The 22526-nt window shown below is 40.2% G+C and overlaps 1 protein-coding gene across 1 annotated transcript in view; it reads right to left on the bottom strand.

Annotated features, from left to right (window-relative positions):
* The window catches only part of PCSK1 (proprotein convertase subtilisin/kexin type 1), a 44472-nt gene that overhangs the window by 12554 nt on the left and 9392 nt on the right, over positions 1–22526 (bottom strand). The window contains exons 5-10 of the mRNA XM_032335704.1: positions 21011–21157; positions 19614–19690; positions 14265–14353; positions 11180–11352; positions 9860–10072; positions 7262–7362 (exon numbers count right to left, since the gene is read on the bottom strand). Coding sequence (XP_032191595.1) covers positions 7262–7362; positions 9860–10072; positions 11180–11352; positions 14265–14353; positions 19614–19690; positions 21011–21157 — 800 coding nt within the window. The remainder of the gene's footprint in view (positions 1–7261; positions 7363–9859; positions 10073–11179; positions 11353–14264; positions 14354–19613; positions 19691–21010; positions 21158–22526) is intronic.

The following is a 22526-nucleotide window of genomic DNA, read 5'->3' as shown; positions in this document are numbered from 1 at the left end:
GTCCCGGTTTATATTCCCACCCCTTGTGCCTTCATTTCTAGGTCACCTTATCTAAGGTGGTGGGCAGAGGTTTTCTTTAGGTGTCTGACTGTGCCCTAAGCCTCTTTATGGGGAAAGGAAGAAGAGAACTTGAAGACACTTTTACCCACTCTGACTCAGTACCCTGTACCTCCTCTCGTTCTTCACTCTTGCCTCACCCCAGAGTAAATACAACTAGCAGGGCTTTCGGTTGGGGCTCCTTCAACAGTGACATGACCCCCATGTCTGCACTGTTTCAACCTCCCCTTCAACTGTACACTCTTCCATGGGGGAGAATGGAACGGGTGGGGGACATCAGCATTATTATTTTGACTCTTGCTTAAAACACTGCAGTTAACAAAGGCTTAATTTTTTGATTTCTGATTTATTGCTTTAATCAGCTCTTCTGATACTTGGTAGGCTAGTTCTCTCTCTCTTCCATCTCAGCCCCTGACAGACATAACAGTTAACTCTGGGGGGGTGACTGATAGAGTGCATAGAGACTATAGGTCAGACTTGAGAGTCCCAGATGGCTTGCATCATAATTACCTGTTAATCATGTAAATAGTGAAAATCCCTAAATCCCATCCTAAATCTATTGTGTCAAAACATCTGTGGATGGAGCATGATTTTTATATTTCAAAAAACTGTCTAGCCAATTCTACGTCATATCTAAAATGATAGGAGTTGGAAGAAAGCATATAGGCATATAACCAATTCAGACAATTAGAAGTGATTTCAAATCATGAGGCCAGAATAAGGAGTAATAGAAAGCACAGCAAACCATATCCTACCAAAGACCTATGTGATCTTAAGCAAATCACTTCATTTCTCTTGGCCTGAGGTGACTCCTCTGTAAGATGAGGGGGTTGAGTATGATAATCTTCAGAATTCTTCACAATCAAGATTTCTATTTGCCCAATATCATAAATACCTCATTTAGATTGTGTTTCCATGCTGGCCAGCCCACATTAAGGAATAATTAACTAGCTGAGCAGAAATGGCTATTTTCTTAATGCAGAAACTAATTCTGTTCTATGAAGCATTTTATTGAAATTCTTGCTTCCTTCCAGTTTTTTAAAGGAAGTTTTAGGTAAAAGCCTCTTAATCAATGTGGTCAATGGGAAACACATCAGTTTCCCATTTGGACCATCAGGGCGAGCAGGTGTGTATATGGAAGTTGGGAAGAGGAATTGTACTAAGGTGGTGTAAGGAAAGCAGAGTTATAATAATCAAACACAAAGCATAGACTTTCTATAGAAGAACACTTACTTTATATTCCATAATATAGAAATAGTAATACAGAAAGAAGAACACTTCTTCTTTCTATAGAAGAACACTTACTTTATATTCAGTAGCAGGTTTTATTATTTTTATTTTCTTTTACCTATTCTTTGCAAAATATTCAAGGGAGCGTCATTGTCATGCAATTAGAAAAATTAAGCTTGTTTTCGTAACAGAGTTATTCTTCATTTGTGTGATTGCATTTCAGAAATGAAAAGGAGCTACTAACAATAGTGCATCTCATTCCTGACAGCCTTCCTTTGTTAATTAGTGCTCAACAGCATCCACAATAATTAAATTTTTTAAAACTGCATTAGCTTGCTAATCAAGGATATGTTTATAGAAAATAAGGGTTATGGAATTAAACATTGAAATTAAACATTGCTTCTAATTATTGTGGGTAAAGTAATTTGGAGACAAAATTCTAATATGAAAAATCTTACAGGCTACCTGGTTCAGCCTCTAAACACCTGTAAGTAAGCCTTGATATTAAAAATTTCCTAAACTGGAGATTTGCCAACATTGCACAACTCTGAGTCAAGGATTTCTTTGATGTGCTTTATCCAAAGGTTTTATGCAGCATTGAAATTCTATTTCCCTTCCTCTAGACTTTCATGGAAACAGAAAATTGGTTCATCTGTACAATAAGACTACGGTTATTGCTATCTTTCTTAAGTATACTGACCGCTTAATAATAATGGTGCCAGAGTCGCTAGTTCAAGGAATTCCTGTCTCTCATTATATATATCTATAAATATATATAATATGCCTATTAAGTACCCTATCGAGCATCTTAACCACAGCTGGAGGAGATTATAGAAAAACCTTTTTACAGCGGTTGTTTCTTGAAATTTAGTAACAGTACTACCAGCATTAAAACTGGCTGGGATACTTGCTAAAAATGGGGATTCCTAGGCCACATACCAGATCCTTGTGAATCCGAGTGGGTGGCACTGGTTTTGGGAGTCTGTCTACTAATTAAACTCCTAAGGTGATTGATTATGCTGGTATTAAGAATCAGTCCTCCAAAAAAAAAAAAAAAAAAAGAATCAGTCCTCCAGGAAAGAAAAGTATTCCTCTCTACACATTTGAGCCAGGACCCATTCTTTCTCCTTCCTTCTCCTCTTCCCATTCCCCTGCATTCCAGCTATGTCTTCTTTAATGTAGCACAATAAGTAATCTGCTTGTGACAAAGAACCGTTCATGAGAAACTCAGGAGCACACGAGTCATGGCAGTCCTTGATCAGCGTCGATCTTCTTAAGGCCCCCTTCTCTGCGGGGATGATAGACAGCCCTTTAGCATCTCCTCCCCCTTGCAGGGCTGTGAGAGGCAAGGAGGGACAGTAGCTCATGGCTCAGGTTTGAGGTGACACAGACCTGAATTTGCATCTCTTTGTGGGATCTTGGTTACATTCTTCAACCTCTCTAGCCTCAATTTCTTCTTTTATAAAATGCAACTAATAATATCCTTTTCATGGGGGAGGGGGGTTGGGAGAAGGGTGGTGGGGTTATGGGCATTGGGGAGGGTATGTGCTACAGTGAGTGCCGTGAAGTTTGTAAACCTGGCGATTCACAGACTTGTACCCCTGGGGCTAATAACACATTATATGTTAATAAAAAAAAAATAATAATAATAATGTCCTTTTCACAGGGCTGTTGTAAGGATTTGAATTAGTGTTGTACACAAAGAGGTTAGCACAGTGTCCAGCCCATAGGAAGAACCTGACAAATCCTGAACATTGTTATTCTTGATGAATTTAGCCCACCATTGTTCTTCAGTCTCCATAGTTGTTCCTTGAGCAGCACCTGGTTAAATGATTTCTCCCAGTCTTCATTATCTAGGGGCACTTTTGGAAAAAGTGGCTTTGAGAGTTTCTGGAATAGTCATCTCCCGTATAAACAATTGAATAGTGTTCAGAAAACCCTCTATTTGAGAACAGACACTTCAAGAATTTCTCTGTGCTTTGGCATGAAGTATATGAAATGTAAGCTAGATTGTATCTATCTTACTGATGCTCAAATCAAAAAGAAAGGAATTAATTCTTATCATATGTACCGGAGATCACAGATTCTTAATCTCTCTTAAATTTAAACAGTGTGAGAATCCGATAGGCCCTATAGACCGTTCCTTCAGAAAAATGTCATGCACACAAGCATTTCTGCGTCTGGTTTCAAAGAAGCTCATGAACCGCTGGAAAATCATCCATGTTATTTCAGGGCAATCCATGAAGCTCCTGCTTTAAAAACGACCTATTAAAAATTAACCGGGTTAATGAGGCTAGATCATTCTTAGCTCATTTTCTCCCTGCACAGAAAAATGTTTGAAATTTTAGAAATCAGAGGTTAAAATTTTAAATTTTCAATTCTTTTTTTTTTTAAGATTTTGTTTATTTATTTGACAGAGATCACAAGTAGGCAGAGGCAGGCAGAGAGAGAGAGAGGGAGGGAAGCAGGCTCCCTGCTGAGCAGAGCCCGATGCGGGGCTCAATCCCAGGACCCTGGGATCATGACCTGAGCTGAAGGCAGGGGCTTTAACCCACTGAGCCACCCAGGTGCCCCCAAATTTTCAGTTCTTATACGAAATTAATATTCCATCTGTTCATGAGATGGGTGTTTCTATTATTCTGGTCACTAGACAAGGATCGCTTAGGCCTGGCTACTTATATTTACATGCGTCTGATAAGTGTTGGGTAGAGTAGACTTAAAATTTTAAGGATTTTTTTTTTTTAACAGCTCCCTGGAAGTAACAGCTTATATCCTCAAATCATAAATATTATAAGACTGTTTAACCACCTACATGAAACTGCTTGCCATCAGTGAAACTTATTTTCTTCTACTCGGGACTTTTCTCCACCAAACTCAACAATTCATGTTGGATGACCTTTATTCACTGATATCTTCAATTTCACATCAGAGAATCTTATAAAGCAACGAGGTTTGAAAAAAGTGGTTTGCTCTGACCCCTCCATTTTCTAGATGGTAAATTAAGCCCTCAGCTGGAGATTAATTTGCCTAAGGTCCCATAGCTAGTGATATGCCTAGAACTTGAAGTCATTTGTTCCTCACAGTTTTGAGTGCTTAGGTTATTTTTCCTTGAATCCAAATTCAAGGATCTGCTGAAGCCATCTTCCCTTGTGTTCATAAACTCTGCCCCTGTCCATTCCCTTCCTGTTACAAATGAACTCACGTTTTGAACACATCTCTACTGATGGGCCAGAGCTGCCAATGTCCCTGTTTCTGACTGCGTCACTGGATTTGCTCTTCTCTTACCAGACATCTTCCCAGCCCCTCCAAAGAGGTAAATTCTTGGTACAAACCTTGCTCGGTCTGTCTTTCTTAGCCATTGTGGCCATCTCCTAGCTGAGACAGCAGGACAAACTACAACTCCACAGGTGGCCCCAGGGCTCTTAGATCTATGTTGGACTCTCCTGAGCGAAGAGTTAGCAACTTCAGGGTTTTTCCACCTGTGGCAGAGGCTAAGGTGTTCTACTTTTCTGTTCTTATGAACCTCATCTACTGAATATGACAGGAGGAGAAAGAATGTTTTGTTCTCTCTCTAAAGAATATAGATATTCTTGCAGGATAACCTTCTTATTAAGAAGGATAACAGTAACTTACAAATTTGACCACTTCCTCTATCATGTAAACATAACGCCTGACTTGACGTTTAAAGTGTTCTTACCACCAGAAAGCAAAAACAAGGACAAATAGAAAGCTGTGGATACACAGTGTGCAGCAGTTAGATTTTTTTCAATAAATGGACTATTGGGTAACCAATATGAGGAACAAAATACTGTTAAACATACTGTTAAATCCCTTTTTAACATCATACACTAAAATTCCAGGGGAATTTAAACTTAAATATGGTAAAGGAAGCATAATAAAAGACATATAAATAAATGTTTATCAAATTTGAGATTATAAATATTTTCCTAAGCATGAAAGCAAAGGAAAACATCTAAAAGTATGGACAGATATAACTGTATATATACTAACTTCATTGCAATAAAAATTAGACATAAATAAAATTAAAAGTTAAATGTGGGAGATTCAAATTAAAACCGCATTGAGATATCACCTTACACCAGTTAGAATGGCCAAAATTAACAAGACAGGAAACAACATGTGTTGGAGGGGATGTGGAGAAAGGGGAACCCTCTTACACTGTTGGTGGGAATGCAGGTTGGTGCAGCCTCTTTGGAGAACAGTGTGGAGATTCCTCAAGAAATTAAAAATAGAACTTCCCTATGACCCTGCCATTGCACTCCTGGGTATTTACCCCAAAGATACAGAGTCGTGAAAAGAAGGGCCATCTGTACCCCAATGTTTATAGCAGCAATGGCCACGGTCGCCAAACTGTGGAAAGAACCAAGATGCCCTTCAACGGACGAATGGATAAGGAAGATGTGGTCCATATACACTATGGAGTATTATGCCTCCATCAGAAAGGATGAATACCCAACTTTTGTAGCAACATGGACGGGACTGGAAGAGATTATGCTGAGTGAAATAAGTCAAGCAGAGAGAGTCAATTATCATATGGTTTCACTTATTTGTGGAGCATAACAAATAGCATGGAGGACATGGGGAGTTAGAGAGGAGAAGGGAGTTGGGGTAAATTGGAAGGGGAGGTGAACCATGAGAGACTATGGACCCTGAAAAACAATCTGAGGGGTTTGAAGTGGCGGGGGGGGCGGTGGGATGTTGGGTACCAGGTGGTGGGTATTAGAGAGGGCACGGATTGCATGGAGCACTGGGTGTGGTGCAAAAATAATGAATACTGTTATGCTGAAAATAAATTAAAAATAAATTAAAAAAAAAAGTTAAATGTCAAACTAAACAAGCATTAGTAGCTTCTCCAAACTAAGGCTATTAAAAAAAAAAAAAATCAAGGTCATAAACGAGCAATCACAGATGATAAATGACCAAAGAATAAAAGATACTGAGCTTCATTGCTAATGAAATGAAGGCATATAAAGCTGAGATACCATTTCCCCTATCAATAGCAAACATTTAAAAGATGACAAAAATAACTCTGGTAAGGAAACTTGTGCTTTCACATATACGCTGTTGGGAAAAGAAAATGATACAATCTTTCTAAACAGTGACTTGTCAATGAGTACCAAAATCATTAAAAGATGTATATCCTTTGGGGCTCCTGGGTGGCTCAGTGGATTAAAGCCTCTGGGATTGGGCTCTCTACTCAGCAGGGAGCAGCTTCCCTCTCTCTGCCTACTTGTGATCTGTCTGTCAAATAATAAAATCTTTAAAAAAAACAAACAAACATGTACACCCTTTGAACCAGAAATTCTATTCAGGTGTGTTTGTCTGAGGAAATTATCAGAGATGACAACCAATGTTTATGGATAAGAGTGGGCATCTAATCATGATTTGAAGACCTTAATATAATTTGCATTTATATAATGGGATACTACAAAAAGATAAAAATTCTGTTTTTAATTTTCCTGTCCTCTGATATGTTAGATCAGCTCTAGGACTGAGTTTATATAATCTGGAAAAAAAAAGAAAAGAAAAGAAAGGAGTTCTATAAGCTTTTTGTTCCCAATACTACCCACAGGAAGTTATCTGCACAAAGTCTTCCCTGGTGGGAAGAAACAGAACTGAAAAGGCCTTGCAGCTGTGTGGGAGGGAAATTGGGAGGAAAGCGTGAATTTGTAAAGGTCAAGACACACTGATTTAGCCATGAGAGCATGCTCTTAAAAGATTATAGGATAGATATTTAAAAATGACAAAATAATGTGTATGCTGAGGTCCCTACTTTGTAAGGTATGTGTGTTAAATCTACATTGAGATTTTAACAGGAAGAGAACTTGTTTTTATGATTATTTTTTATAGTGTCCTAAGTTTTCTATTGTAAGCATAATTCAGCAAACAAGATACGCTGTTAATAAGAAGAAGGAAAGGCAGCAAAGGTGATTACAAGTTTCCTGGGCCTTACTTTGCTTCCAGAGCCAGAGCGAAGATGCCAGCAGCCAGGGGTGCCGAGGCCGAGGTGCCCGTGTGGGTCTCTGTGCAGTCATTGTGCAGATCAGCACTTGTCTAGGTAGCATCCGGAGGGAAAGAAATGCAGGAGAACACATGAGGAATGTACCCTGTCCCTGGGGGTTAACCCTACCTATGGCCGCATCTGCTACGATCAGGAAACTCAGCTGATTGTCTTCCCTACTTCCTCCTCTAAACCACAGGCGGATGTTTGCCATCTGCTGATATTTTAGTTCCCTCTCCTCTATATGCAACTTGTCTATAATTCTGGCATCAGGCTGCCTTTTCTGGGGATGAAGTACTCCCACTATGAATATTTTCTCTTCTGAGATTCCCAAACGAATTGCTGTCTGCGAAGAAGGGACAGTTTCAAAATCGCTGTGAATCATGCTGGCCCATTAATCAGCAGGTCCATTGTGTCTAGTCTGGCATATTTAGAAATTCTGCCTCATGCAAAATTCCCTTTTGCCTTGAGATTGACATTTGACTACCTCTTCGGCACAAGGATGGAAAGCCTCTGATTTGGGCCATTTGAACTACTTGCACAAAATGTGTTCTGTGTGTAGTTTGCACTCACTGTTGACATAGTGTGATGGCCCTGCGTTAGCGTCCATATTTGCACTTCGGCGAGAATGGGGTTTTTCAGCTGAAAAGTATGTTAGACTCTGATCTGGTTTCAAACCATAAAACTGCTACTCAGTAGATGTGTCCCCACGGGCACGTCCCTCGGTTTCCCCATCTGTAGAATGAGGCTGACATACCCTGACTCAGATGCTGAGGCTGAAATGAGATCCTGTCTGTGAAAGCATTCTTATACAATATTACTGCACATAAGGAATTACCCAGCTAATTTCAGCTTGATGAAGAGGTTGATGAAATCGAAGGCAAGAAACCAAAAAGACTTCCAATCAGACTGCCTTAAGGACCGCAGTAGTGCTGGCTGAGCGAGTTGTCGGGCCAAAGGATTACTAACAAGACACCCACCCCGGCTCCCGCGTTATCATTTTTAGCTAGAGATTTCGATGTGTGGGAGGGAGGTGTAAAAAAATAATTTGTTCTATTATCACCTCCTTTGGCTTCCCACTTGGAGTCGCTGAATTTCGCAAGTTATGGTGACACTGCTCCTTAGAGGGTTGCGGAAGCGAGGCCACCCTTTTTCCCTACTGACGCATGTAAGCCCCCAGAGCTGACTGAGTTGAGGACCTGATTTGCGTAAGACAAAGGCTACGTTATTGCCAGCGTCTCAAATAGAATCCACCAGCTGTCTTCTGCGCTGGCTGATTTACCTAAGGAGAGAGCTTTATCAAGATGGAAACTTCCTCTGGCTTCAACGCGCGATAGCTCGGCTGAGGGCCAGTCTGTGAAATGCTGACTGAAATGCCTACCAGGCCATTTTCAGAAAATCAACTCTAGATACCCCCAGGGACAACAAGAGCCAGGGGGCTCTGAGCACAAGGGGAGCAAATGTCTCCTTCAAAGGCTATCAAATAGGCCTGCCGTAAACAGTTCCTGGGTAGAACATCACCATCTATCATTTGAGTAACTGAGTATAAGAGTATGAGAGGGAGACCAGTGCTTCTAAGTTGAGCCTAGGGTTTTACCATCTAAACTAGAGTAAGTTACAGAAACAGAGTTCCAGAATAGTGATCCTCTGTAAAAAAGAGCACTGACAGGTGTTGGTTTTTGTTTGTTTGTTTGTTTGTTTGTTTTGAGATGCCATTCATAGGAATTTACACACATTCCAACGTCTAACTATTATGGGGTTCACTCACACTCTAATTGGACCATGACCTATTATTCCACTGAGATTACAATCTACATGCTTTAGCCAGTTGGTTCTTTCTGTATCAGGAGTTAAATTTGGGACATTTTAGAATTAAAAGTACCTTTCTCCATTCTCAGATCCCCTGAATGAATGGCCCTTCATCAATGTGCCCTTCAAGGGAAATCCAATAATTGCCCTTGGCAGTCTGACTCATGGAAGAGAAGGCAAGTGTGAGCTAGAGATGCTCTCTGGGTATATAACCTTCCTGAGCTGTTTATTCAGCAGCTAAGAAGTTAATCTTGGGGAAAAGTGAGACTGTTATTTTCCTGCAGGTCACCCATTATTAGAAGATAGAACTAGGGTGTGCTCTGTATTTTTATCATCTGCTAAAGAGCAAGACAGACCATATCCCTGCTATTAAAGATCAACAAGTCCAAGGGTGGGACAGGCCCTACAACCCTGAAATCTTCTTTAAGGCTATTCTCGGGGAGGCATCACACAAGCAGAATAGACATTTGGATTCTTGGCTGTATGTAATGACAGCTTAGTGGTTTCTCAGGGGCAAATTTAAAAACGGCAGGCAACATCGTCTTGGCAGAGATGTCATTATCCTTGAGAGAGAAAACTTGCCAATATACACCAGCCTTTCAGGGGAGTATGGTGCGAGTCTCCAGCTGACCCCTCAAGCTTAAGCAAATCAACTTTACCAAAGGTACCGACCCAAGGATCTTGTGGGACACGAGCCACGCTCTCCTACCTAAGCAGAGGAGTCAGACAAAAGCAACGTACGATTCGCTGGTCGGTGTAATCCCCACTGCTGTACGAGGTGGCCAGGGTGGAGGAGCACTTCTCAGCATACCAGGGGGACAGGCCTTGCTGTGAGGCGCTGCTGATGGAGATGGTGTAGATGCTGTCCGTGTAGCCGTCACAGTCACAGTTATCACCCTGACGCCCCCCGTTCCCAGAAGCCCACACGAAGATGGAGCCCTTTCCTTGTCTCCCCTAAAGGAAAAGTCAGACTAGATCACATCCGTCATCTCTTGGGATCGCTGCACGCCCCAGTGAAATCCCCCACAAATACATGCAAGAGAGGTTCTCCGAGATAGATATTTGGAGTCGGTTTCAATGTCGGGTCCTCCAGCCTCCCTGTGAGAAAGCCCATGAGGCTGCATATAAGAAGCCTCCAGGCTGGGACTCTATCAGGCTACCTTCCTCTGGGCCCTCTCTGACATGGGTCTGAGTGAGAGTTTTTCTTTCTTTTCCTCACTGTGCAGGCCCTTAGCACTCTGGCCCTTAGCACTTGCTCATAATTTTGCACTCCTCCCTTGGCTTATGTCACCGTGTTTGAATCTTTGAACTTCCTCTCTTTCTTGCTGCTTGCATCTTCTGGCTGACTGATAGAATGACAAAAATCAGGCATTATTCAGATCTGTTTTGCAGCTGCATTAAAAGGGACTCTTCAGCTGAATGTAGCTCGTCAAGGCTACTCTTTCTATGACTTCTCAGTCTGTGCTCTCCGAAGTTCCTACTTTTGTTTGATCCTGTGCAGAATGAAGCCTTAGAATCCTGGTAAGAATGGAGTAAACAGGGCAATACCACCAAGGCACAAGTCCGCACCTGGCATGTACAAAATGGGAATTAACACCTAGCTTTATTTAAGGATGCATTTCCAAAGATTGGAAAGATTGGAAAGAAGTCTGGGTGGTAGTTTCCCTAGTGTACAAATCCAAAAGCGGCAGGAAAATGAGAAAGGACCTATCCAGAGTACTTCTTATTTTAAATTTATTTTATTAAACTTTTTCTGATTTATTTACTTTTTTTTTTTTTTTTTTTTAGTTTTTTAAAATTTTATTTCCAGAATAGTTTTTAAAGAGTATTCTAAGAGTAAAGAATCTATGTTGCATGTCAGACCCAAATGGGTAAAACTCTCTGGACCCTTAACTTCTGTCCCTCTGAAGAATGATTTGGTTCTCTAAATGCATTTCAAATTGTAAATAATGACAAGAAATTCAAAGCCATTTCTTTCCATATAAGCTAAATGTTCGTCCCTTTCCTTGCTATTCAAATGGTCATGTTTCACTTCAGGTGGGTCTGTGTTAAGCACCTTACCTGCTTGACACCATATTCAAAAGCTTTCTGGGCCAGTCGGCCAGGCCCCTCCACAGTTTTCCCATCATCATTAGGGCCCCAGCTGGCGCTGTAAATATCCACATGTCCGGGATTGAAGCCAATTGAACTGGCTTCAATAGCATCAGTCACAATGCCATCCAGCATTCTTATGCCTGAACAGTAAACCAGACAAAAAACACGTAAGTGGATGTCAGCATGTACATGTAGATGGTGTAATGCTCTTAATTTTATTTTTCTTAATATTCATTTTACAGAAGACTCTCAAAAGAGTAAAAAACAGAGTAACCACTGGATCTCAAGTGCCTGTGATCAGGGCTGCTATGAGCACAGAAGGAAGATACAAGTCACTGCCTCCATAAGCTTTGGTATCTGCCCTTTAGAGATAACTCTATGCACTAAGCAGTGACCATGATTGGTACTGATTACAAAATGTCTCCCCTCCCTTTGTTGTCCCAACAGCGTGAAAATGACAAGACAGCTTTTGAAAAAAGGCATTGAACAACCCTCCCTTGACCTGTCTGTTCATGACTATACCACGAAAGACTGTTGCCTAGCCTGTGCCACACGAAGGATTCTGTTTGGGACACTGTGTGGGTTGAAAAGATCTATCCACAATAGGAAACTAGCAAATAGGGAAAGAACTCTTGTTTCTGAGCCCTGATTAAAAATAACCTAGAGGCCATTCTTTTATGTGTTTGTGAGACACATTTTCAAGGAACATGCTTCCTTTTCTTCTAAATAATCTCAAGGATGAAATCATTGCTGTGGATTTTTCTCCTGAGGGGGAATCATTTTTCATTAGGAGAAGGCAGACGCGGTAGCTCTTTGTACTTTCTAACAGGCTGTCACCTGTCATCAGACTCATGTATTCAAGAGCCAGGAAGGCAAAAGCAATTTAGACAAATACGGACAGCTACCCAGTTATTCCTGGCTTCAGACTGATCATGTAGTAGAGTGCACAGCCTCATATTTGCATGCTATTATTTACTATGGAGCATGGGTAAAAGAACATGTAATTAACATAATTAGTGAAACTCATATTGATTGAAACAAAACTGGTTAAAAATTTACTTTAGGAAAAAGAAAAAAATCCGAGCTCTACTTACAAGCTGTGTGATCTTGGGCAAGCCACTTAACATCTTGTGCCTCAGTTTCTTCAGTCTTTATGGGGATGGTAGCAGCTTATATGCATTGAGGATATACTATATGCAGTGACCATGCTAAGGCCTTAAACATACAGATTCCTCTATCATTAGGACAATGATTTGAGGTAGATGTCATAATTTCCCCCATTTTACAGGTGGACTATAAGTCCAGAGAGGGACAATGACTTGCTCAGGGCCACCCAGCTTGAAACTGGGGAGCTCGAACTTGAATCCCAGAAATTTGACAACCAAATCTCGCCTGTTAACTTAGAGTACACCATGTGTAATGTGTTGTAGAGTCAGTGGTGCCTAATAAGTGAAACGTATTATTAAAAAATGCATTCGGGTCTAGACCATCAAAGGGTGAAGTAATGAAAAAGATCTCAGTGGACTTGGAATCAGATGTCTTGTGTTTTACTTCTACACTGCCACAAACCAGCTGTTACCTTGAGAATTTTGTTCCTGATTACTTCTCTATAAAATGAAGGGATTAGAAGATTCTCTTGCAAACTATAGCTAGTTCATCATAACTTAAAATGTGAAGTATTTCTCTAGGTGATTACCTGATTTGTGCTTCTGCCTTCATTTTTTTTTAAATTAACATAGTGCTTTAAAAAAAAAAGGGAAAAAACACAGCATTTTGACAATGCTGGTATCAGAGAGATCAGGAATGACACAAAATGTAATAGTATGCTGTATTAGGGAGAGAGTCATTGTATGTGCTACGATGTGCTTATTTGATCTCTTAAAAGGAAATAATAACCAAACCCAGTGTATACTTGTGCAGAGTTTAAAAGGAGTTTTACTATCATTGGCATATTCTACAATTGATCTCTTTTATTGTAGTTTGGAAAACAAACTAAACTCAAAGTTGCTAGCATAACTGTAAAAGCCCAAGCTAGGGATAGTGAAAAGAGGAGAGACAATGATTATATTCTATGTGAGCCCCTGCTGGTCCACTGCCCACCCATCTTCACAGGAAGATGGACTGGGTCAGTGGGTTCTCTTGTCTTCCCGTGGGCATCAGTCAACTGAAGACCGTAGCAGGAGGGTGGGGGATGAGAGGAGAGTGAGGTAATCATTTCCTGGGATCCTCGTCGCTTAGAGGAAGCCCCGTTGTTGCACTCAAGGCCATAGCTCCTGTCCAGTGGTTCTTTCCCATGGCCCCAACTTTCTTCTGTTGCTACTGACCTCTCTTTCCTCTTGCTCCTTTAGGCCTAAAGATAATTACGTCTGTTTTCATTTGTTAGCCCTTGTTGGTTTCCCTTTACTATTTTTTTAAGGTTTTTTATTTTAATTCCAGTTTAGTTAGCATAGAGTGTTATATTAGTTTCAGGTGTATAATATTGTGATAATTTCTTTTAAGGCTTGTAAATATTTCCTCTATTTAATTGCCCCGATGGAATTTACCATATGTTTCTCCACAAAGACTCTGACTGCAATTACTAGATTTTAAATCTGTGCTGTCAAAGATAACCTTTGGCTTCTTCATGTAACCAGTATGCATTCTTTTATTTTCTTAAGACCATTATTTGCTATGAAATGAAGAATGAGAGAATTGAGAGGCAGGGAAAGTCTTTGCCTAAATTTACCTCCTCCTTCTGTTCCCTTAGCAAGCACTCAATAACAAACCCTTGTAAATTATCACACAGAGAAAATTAGCTTTGGTTCAAAAGCTTTTCAACATTTCCATTTTTCTCCCCATGAAGATGTATAGGCTAAATTCAGCTATCATTTTTTTTAGGAATCCAGAGCCATTGATTTGTTTTCAAATCACACTTAAATCCTACAGCACATATTACATGGAACTCATTTCTCCCTCTGGTTGTTGAAAACCCCTCTTTTCCCCCCTCATTTACACCAGGTGTTGCAAGACTCGAATTAAATTTCAAAACTGTAGGAGCAACCCTCTGCTTTACCTCCAACTTTGGAATTGTATGCAACTCCGACCCCACACTTGTGATTATTTGCTTGCATGGCGATTTCTCCTGCACATCTGGTCCCATGTCTGAAGATGAAAAATAGGAATTATAAAGCAGGAATGAGTGCAACTGTCATTTGCACATGAGTCCCTGGTACGTGGCCATACTAATTTTTTGTCAACCTTGTTGCTGGTCTCCTGTCTGATAGTTTTAGATGAAGTGTAGGTATCAGATGTTACAGGAACTGGAGCTGAAATATTGATTCACTTTCCAGCTTCTGCCCCTGACCAGTGGTGTGACCTTGAGTAAGTCACCTGTCCTCGGGGGTTTGTGACAACACATGCCATATTGCATGTAGAGAACATGGAGTGGTGGCTAGTGTACTGTTTCAGAGAAATGGCTTCTGCTCCATACGTTTTGGTGAAGTTGTTCCTTAAGCCCTATCTAGTGACTTCCTTGAAGTAGGCTATCCTGGACCAGTCCTAGTAGGATAAGTAGAGCAGAAATCTCCTCTCAAGCCCTCTTCCCGCCCCCTAAACATCCTCCACCAAACTAAAGCAACTGAGGGTTTTCTAGTACCGGGGGGAGTTTGAAATTTTAACAGGATGCTACCGGCTAATTGGGAAACCAGGGTCGTCCTGCAACTCTGATTGGAGCCAGAAGCCTGAACAAGACTGGTTTTGCCACCAGGCAAAGAGGATAATTGCTGGTTTCAGAGTATCTGGAGGGAAAAGTCCATCTCTAAAACAGAGCAGAGTCCACCATCAAAACATCGGTTCTGAAAATCTGAGGATAATCATCTTTTCCCACCCCCCCCCCCGACCTTAAGAGGGTCAATAAGTCAAGAGAACTTTAATGTGAATTTATTTAATGGCTTCATCCCGTGGAAGCCCCTGGGAACAGTGTAGAGGCTGTTGGTGCTTTGTAGGAGCCGCCATAGGAAAGAGGGGAAGAGTTAGCTCTCGGCAGCACTGCCAGCCACCTAGTTTTAGGCACTACTACGCTAGACATCTGTTAATTTAGCCCAGCAGGAATATACAAATTCTACATTGACTACCCAAAATAATTCTGTTTCATTTCTCTCTCTCATTTTTTTTTTCCCTAAAGTACTAAAGATGATTTCTTGGTCTCCTTTTGCTAAATGATGTGTCTATTTCTTCATGTTAATACTGGAGAGGAATCCTAAGTCAGAACAATGTAATTATTTTTAATTCAAGGTCTTTCCTAATGTAGCAGACATCTGCTTCTTCTTCTTCTTTTTTTTTTTTTTTTTCTCCTAGCATTTCCTCCTTCAGGGAAGTACTTTCTCATACTCCTTGTGATTCTGTTATGAGTCTCCTCTTCCCAGACAGCTTTCAAGGATTATTGCATATTCTGGGGAAGAGAATTCTATTCTTTCTCTAGAATGTATAGCTTTAAGTTCCATGTGACCCATGCGGATTTTGCTGCCAGGCCAAAAAAAAAAAAAAGAAAAAATTCTTTTTTTTTTTTCTTTTTAAGAATGTAGCTAATTGGAGGCAAGCAGCTAAGAGACAGACTGATTAAGGTCCTACTAGCATATTATTTGAGCTCTTGGATCTTGGAAAGCCCGAAGCTAGACCATTCTTTGGATAATTTTTTTTTTTTTAATCCCAACCTTACTTCATCTTTGAATTAGGATTCTCACTTGCAGCCTAAGATGCCCTGACCAACACACCCATTCTCTGAGAATTGTGTGCACATCGAGCTCATAAAAGGGGCCTTATTCTTTGATGGGTTAACTCTCTTTGCTTTTGTAGAAGGAGAAACTGAGTTGTCACCCTCCAGAAACTGTGTTTCTAGAAGTCACCACCACCTCTATTTCCATTTCCCTAGGGCCAGGATAGCAGAATGTCCAGCCTGAGCCAATAGAATCCTACTGTTGACAGATAGCACCTCTGTCCTAAGAATGATGCAAAGTGACAACACCTGTGATTTCTCTCTCCTTACATACTGAAAATTATGTTCTTGAAAGGTGCAGTAGGATCACGGTACAAAAAAGGATTGATACTTTTCCCTCCTCTTACCCTCACTTCCCACCTCCACACCTTGAGAAAAACGGAAGGCTTTATCAAAGTGGTACTATGTCATTCTTTGTAGACCTACAGCTTTTTTTTCTTTCCTTAACTTAGGATCTGAGATAAAAGAACCCTTTATTATTTTAGAACAATGGTAGTAACTGGCATTTAAACAAATTGATTTTTAAAAAATTATTCCACAAGATAGTTTAAAGACTACTATTATCCTAGTTAAAATACCCTTGTCACCCATGTTATTTAACTAGAAAAATAATCTGTAATTGGTATTGAAATTCTGAATATAGATTCATGCTAGCTTAATAGTAAGAGTTACCTGCACTTTTGAGATTTTATTATTTAGTGATTCCTTTTTTGATTTGCAGAGGAGAATTCAAATGCAGCTTCTATTAATCTCATTTACATAGTAATAAAGAACAGCAGCAACACAGATACTTTGGAGAGGTAATGCCCTTGGAATTGGGAGATAATAGGTCTCTAACTGCTATAAAGCCCAAGACAAAATGGAGCCATTCATTTTCTAAACCTAAGGGATTTATTTCTGACACATGCTAGAAGGGCAACTCTATTTTGTATTTTACCTTTTGTTAAATGATAGGGATGCTCCCTTTTTGGTTGATAGTCAAGAGGACCCTGAGAGATAGTTACTTATTGTGTAATTTTCAAAGAGCAGATTCTGAATTGGCTCAGAAAATGGACTTGTCTCTGTCACTGCTCCTCTCAGATGGTGTAATTCTTGTCATGTTGATTTCTTAGTGAAAGGAGGTCTGTCTTTGCTGCTAAATGAAGAGACTTGGTCGTCATCATCATAATCACCATAGCAAACAAAACTTTTTCTATGTACCAGATACTATACAAGCTAATTACATATATAAACTCATTTAACCTCCATAATAACCCAACAAAGTAGCTATTATTATTATCCCTTTTTAATAAATGATAAAACTGAGGCACTAAAGCAGTTAAATAATTTATTCAAGGTCACCCAACTTTAAAGTGGTAGAGCTAATATTTAACCCAAATCTAGCTGTATATCCTATACTCCTAGCTATTTGTCTGTGTCACACTAACTGGATGCTATGTGGGAGGTCCATGGCAGGCTTTGTTCTGGAAACTCAGTGTATTCAGGCACAAAGTAAGTACCATTATATGAGCTACTTCTCTGAAGGCTTTGGAGCTCTGTAAATTGAGGGAAATGTGGCTATTGCATTGGCTATCCAGTATTATGAATATTGGATATAAGACTCCCCTTTTGGGGGGGAACAAAAAAGGGAAATCTGAGCCCCTCCTTCTCGTGAGTAGAGAAACTCTTGAGAATATCATTTTACCAAGTATTTGGCTATCATGCAGCCACCACACAATTTATCATCCACACTGGATCCTGGGGCCAGACCTCGAGGACACGGCCTAGGAAGAAGGCTAATGGCTTTAGCTAATAGTCTCCTCTGCTGCACCCATCCAGCTGAGAGCAGATTTCTCTTTTGGTCTTGACCAAGGGGACAGAATGAGAGTTGTCATTTTTACTTTATTCTAACTTCTTAGAATAAACTGCCCCTTTCTTCTAAGAACTTATTGCCCATTTCCTTAGAAGTTCTGTTCAGGAGGGTAGAGAGCAAGTGCCTTATCACCCATTTTGGGAGACCAAATGAAAAATAGAGACAGGGAGAGAGGTCAATGAATTCCTCGAGGTCACCTTCTATACTGATAATTGGCAAAGCCATGACTACTAGCCAGGCTAACATTACAATGTCATGCTCCAAAAGAGCACGCATTCCTCCTGCCCCTGCACTGCATTGACTTAGAAATATGGCTGAAAATTTGTCTGGGGCTCCTGCTATAAGTTCTGAGATATCCCAGTTTCCTTCAAGGCACCCCCTGGTGGTTCTTATTGTACTCTTACTGGAGTATTCTAACTTCTATGTATTGTTTCTAGTTAACCCCTTTAAGAAATAAACCCTAGAAGTAAATGGTACAGAAAGAAGCAATATCTTGGAACCCTCCCCAAGCTTCCCTTTCTCCCCAAGGAGGAAAGATACATGCAGAAGTTGAGGCTAAGGGCATGAGCCTCAACTCTCTTCCTGGTGTTTGTTGGCCTTCTAGAGGGGGAAACCATCCAAAGACACAACTTCAGGTCAACATTACTCCACCAGCCACATGGGAACTCTGAGTGAGAATAAGAAAGAAAGGAAGAGGGAAGAAGGGAGAAAAAGAACAAGCAGGAGAGAATACAGTTGACCCAAGTTGGGTAATAGTCCAAGAGAGAGAAAGCCATACAGAGAAAAAATGAAACCCCTTTATGTAGAATCTTTACATCCCGATTGTAACAGCAAGCTCTAATTTTGCCTTGGTTTTGATCAATTCTGGGGCAAGTCTGGGTGGAGAAAATGAAGAAGAAATGAAAGAAGAAGAAATGAAATGAAGAAGAAAATGAAAATGAAGAAGGAAGTATGGAAGTCTTCTTGAAGTTATGGGAGATATTGTAAAAGAAGTCTCCTCACATGAGACCATGTGGCTAAAGGATGAAGTTTCTTTGCAGCTAGGAAAAAATGGTTAAAAAGTCTCTTTCCTCTGGCTCTTTATTTGGCCTCTTGCTTTATCAGCTCCGGCTCTTGGCCTCCCTCAACACTTTGTGGTTACTAGCAAGAATCAGGAGTCAGAAGATATTCTTTTTCTCTTCCCTTTAGTTTTACAGTACCCAGCAAAAATTTGGGGAGAGACTACTGACTTGTCCAATGCCCCCAGAAAATGCGTTGGATTTGAGGACCAGGCCTCAGAATACATCTCTGTTGTCTGGTATCTGGCCATACTTTTTGGAGGGAAATGGTGAGCGTGGCTGTAGCCACCAAAAGAAGTCATAGGAATTTGTTATCTTTGTCATCTATTTTTATTTCCACAACTAACATCAAATATGTTTGCTAATAGGAAAGGATTCATAGAGGAATTGCTAATAGGAAAGGATTCATAAAGGAATTGATGTTGGAGAAGATGGGATGTAGGATTTTGCTCTTTAAGACCCAAACATTCTTTCTAAAGCTATAACTATCAGCACCATTTGAGGGGAGCATTGCATAACCTAAGAAGAAAGTTTAATTGAAATGTGGTCCTGGAAGCCAAAAGAAACATAAAAATAGAAACATTGGTTTCTGTTTTAAAAGCAACAAAATATTGTGGTGTGGATGGTGTGCATGAAAACTTCTCAGCTGAAATATGGATCATATTTATAGTGTAATTTTCTCAAATAAGATAAAAGCATTTTAAAGTACATATTCCCCCCAAATCCACATTTACTCACTTGTTCTCATTTGTGGGATCATAACGGGGAAATGGATCATGGTCATTATCGTTAAAATCGTAACTAGCGTCTGGATCCTAAAGAGACAATAGAAATAACCCTGTAGCATCATTTTAAAAAAGAAAAAAAAAAGTAGCACTTCCCAAGCCTTTTGCCTCTACTCCCTCCAGCCTGGCAGATAGCTTGGAAATCTGCATTTCACAGTTTCTGGCCCAGTTGTTGATCAATTGTTATACCCATAAGCCAGGCATAAAAGATGTACACAGAAAAGTGAGCAACCATCCAATTCTCAGTGAACGTTAGCAGACCTATATAATTCTCTGAAGTTCATAGGCTATTAGAACCAGAAGGAATCACAGTTTACTTAGTTCGACCACCTCATTTTTTAAAAGAGAAAACTGAGACCCAGAGAGGTTGGATGATTTAACTAAGCTCTAGAGCTAGTTAGCAACACTTGGATACTCATCTCTCTTAACGATTATAGGTGCAAATAGATGACTGTGGGTTGGGGCTCAGGTCTGCAGCAATCTCCTTCAGCCTTTCCAGTTACATGAAATAAACATGTAATTTAATTAAAAAGAGTGTGCTTGAAATAGAAGACAAGCTTCTAGGCCCCACCTCCTTTTCCAAACAGATTGCTACACTTAAACATCTCCCACATAGGAGTTCTGTTAACCAGTATTTTTCTCTACATTTTCCACATCTTTCAATAACTCTTACTTTCTACTAATCTTTTTATCTCTTCTTTTTCTCCCCTTGTCTTTTGCTCTTTAGCTGGGGAATTTTGAAGGAATGGAAAGGATGAGAGAAAGACGAGGAACAATCATAAAGATGAAACACGGATCTAAAGGCCTAAGATATCATGTAGTACTTAACAGACAAGCAGTTATCATTTACTTATTTTCTGTTCATAATAAACATTTCTTTTCTCAGCTTGCCATTTTTACACCCCATGGTGTACATTTTGAATTTGAATGGAAGGAATCTCATTCACATAATTTCACAATGTCAGAGATATTTACCTATAAAGGATGTGAGGAAGAAGACTGTGAAAATGATCTCAGGCATTATTCTTGATTTGCTTGTTTTAATGCCCCCAAATACCAAGTGATGTAGAGTCTGAATGGCTTTTAATAATGTAGGTGGTATAGGTGCCTCCCCACTTCCTCAACACACATGTTTTTGTGAAATCCTTGGCTTCACTGAATTCTTTCAGTGCTCACGATACCAAAAAAGTTCATATTGCTGGCAGGAGGGTACAGGAAAGAGCAAAGACCTTGGCCCTAATTCCTGAGGTCAACATCAGAGCAGTCTTCCACTTGAGAAAAGGAAAGCCTTAACTATGTGTGTTTGTAGACCTCTCCCTAAGTTGTAGTCATGGGAGGGTCCAGACTCACATAATTTTCATAGATGTCTGTGTGATTCCACTCCAAGCCATCATCCAGGACTGTGATAACAACTCCTTTGCCTGTGATGCCTTTTTGCCAAACAGGTATCACATGGAGATCCAGTTTGGGCAGGGCTGCAGTCATCCTAGTATCTTGCTGGTAAAGAAAAACAAAGAATTGGTAAAACCATGATATACTTGCTGCAAAATAAGAACCGAAGCTCAAGTCTGGAGACCCATCTCCCGCCACCCCCCACCCCAGGGTCACTCTACTTTTAGAAGAAAGCAATTAGGTGAAATAAAAAACAAAGTTGATGGTAAAGCCAAGTGATTCATCAGAGTGCTGTTCTCTTCCCAGTTGTTCCAATGGAAAATCACTTGAAAGGATGAATCACTCTGTGCCCCTTCTCACTGAGTTACATAGCTTCTAAGAAGTTCATCCCTAAGTTTCATTCATTTATAATGACATGCTCAAGCTTTTTATCTACCAAAGTTTTATTTGGCGTTGCATGTTCCCATCTCTCCCCAAATCCTGAGCCACCCTTGCCACACTGAGCCTACTTTACATTGTCTGGTCCGTAGTCATTCATGGATGTTTTAAAAACTTTTCTAAAAGCAGAACCTGGAAGGCTCAGGAGGATGACTTTTCACCAGGACTTGCAATTTAATTGCCTATTTCCAAGTATGAGTGATGTATTTTTTTTTCCAAGTATGAGTGATTCAAGAGAGTAAGTATCTATGAGACGGGATTTGAAATTTTCTCAGATAAATTTTCTGACAGTTACAGTGTGTGGGACTCTAAGTGAGAAGAGCTGGTCAGCAAGGAAATAGAGAGGTGAGCACATTTCCAAGTGTTTGAGGGAGAAAAGTGCCAGTTTCTGGTGAAAGGGACAGTAAGAAATTTATTAATAATAACAGCTTAAAGTATCAATGAATGAATTTCCCCTGACTGATTCTCCTCAAAAAGTAGGGGAAAACTTTTTTTTTTTTTTTTTTAAGATGTCTTCATTCACTTTAGAGAGAGAGCACATAAAAATGAGGGAAGGTAGAGAGGGAGAGAATCTTCAAGCAGGCTCTCGACTGGACACAGAGCCCAATGTGGGGCTGATCCTACAACTCATAAGATCTTGATCTGACCTGAAACCAAAAATTGGGTGCTCAACAGACTGAGCCGCCAAGGTGCCCCAGTAGGGGAAAACTCTTAAAAGAACTTACTAGGCCAACATGAAACTAACTGATTTAGGAGGTAGGAACTACACATGGATTTCTGGCCAAAGCCAGAGAAGGCTTCTGTGTCAGTTGCAAGAACAATCACACAATGTGGTGGTTAAGAGTATGACCTCTGGAGCCATGAATTATGGCCCTACCATGGGTAACCAAATGACTTTGGCAAGTTACTAAACTTGCCCATGTCTCTGTCTCTTCATCTACCAAATGGGTCTAATCATTGTATCTACAATATGATGTGAGACTAAATGAGTTCATTCATGTCAAACACTTAGAAGAGTATTTGACATACAGTCAAT

This window comes from Mustela erminea, chromosome 3, assembly GCF_009829155.1.
Source record: "Mustela erminea isolate mMusErm1 chromosome 3, mMusErm1.Pri, whole genome shotgun sequence".
Classification (NCBI taxonomy): Eukaryota; Metazoa; Chordata; class Mammalia; order Carnivora; family Mustelidae; genus Mustela; species Mustela erminea.
Note: the sequence above shows the minus strand (reverse complement) of the source record. Positions and strands in the feature narration are given on the sequence as shown.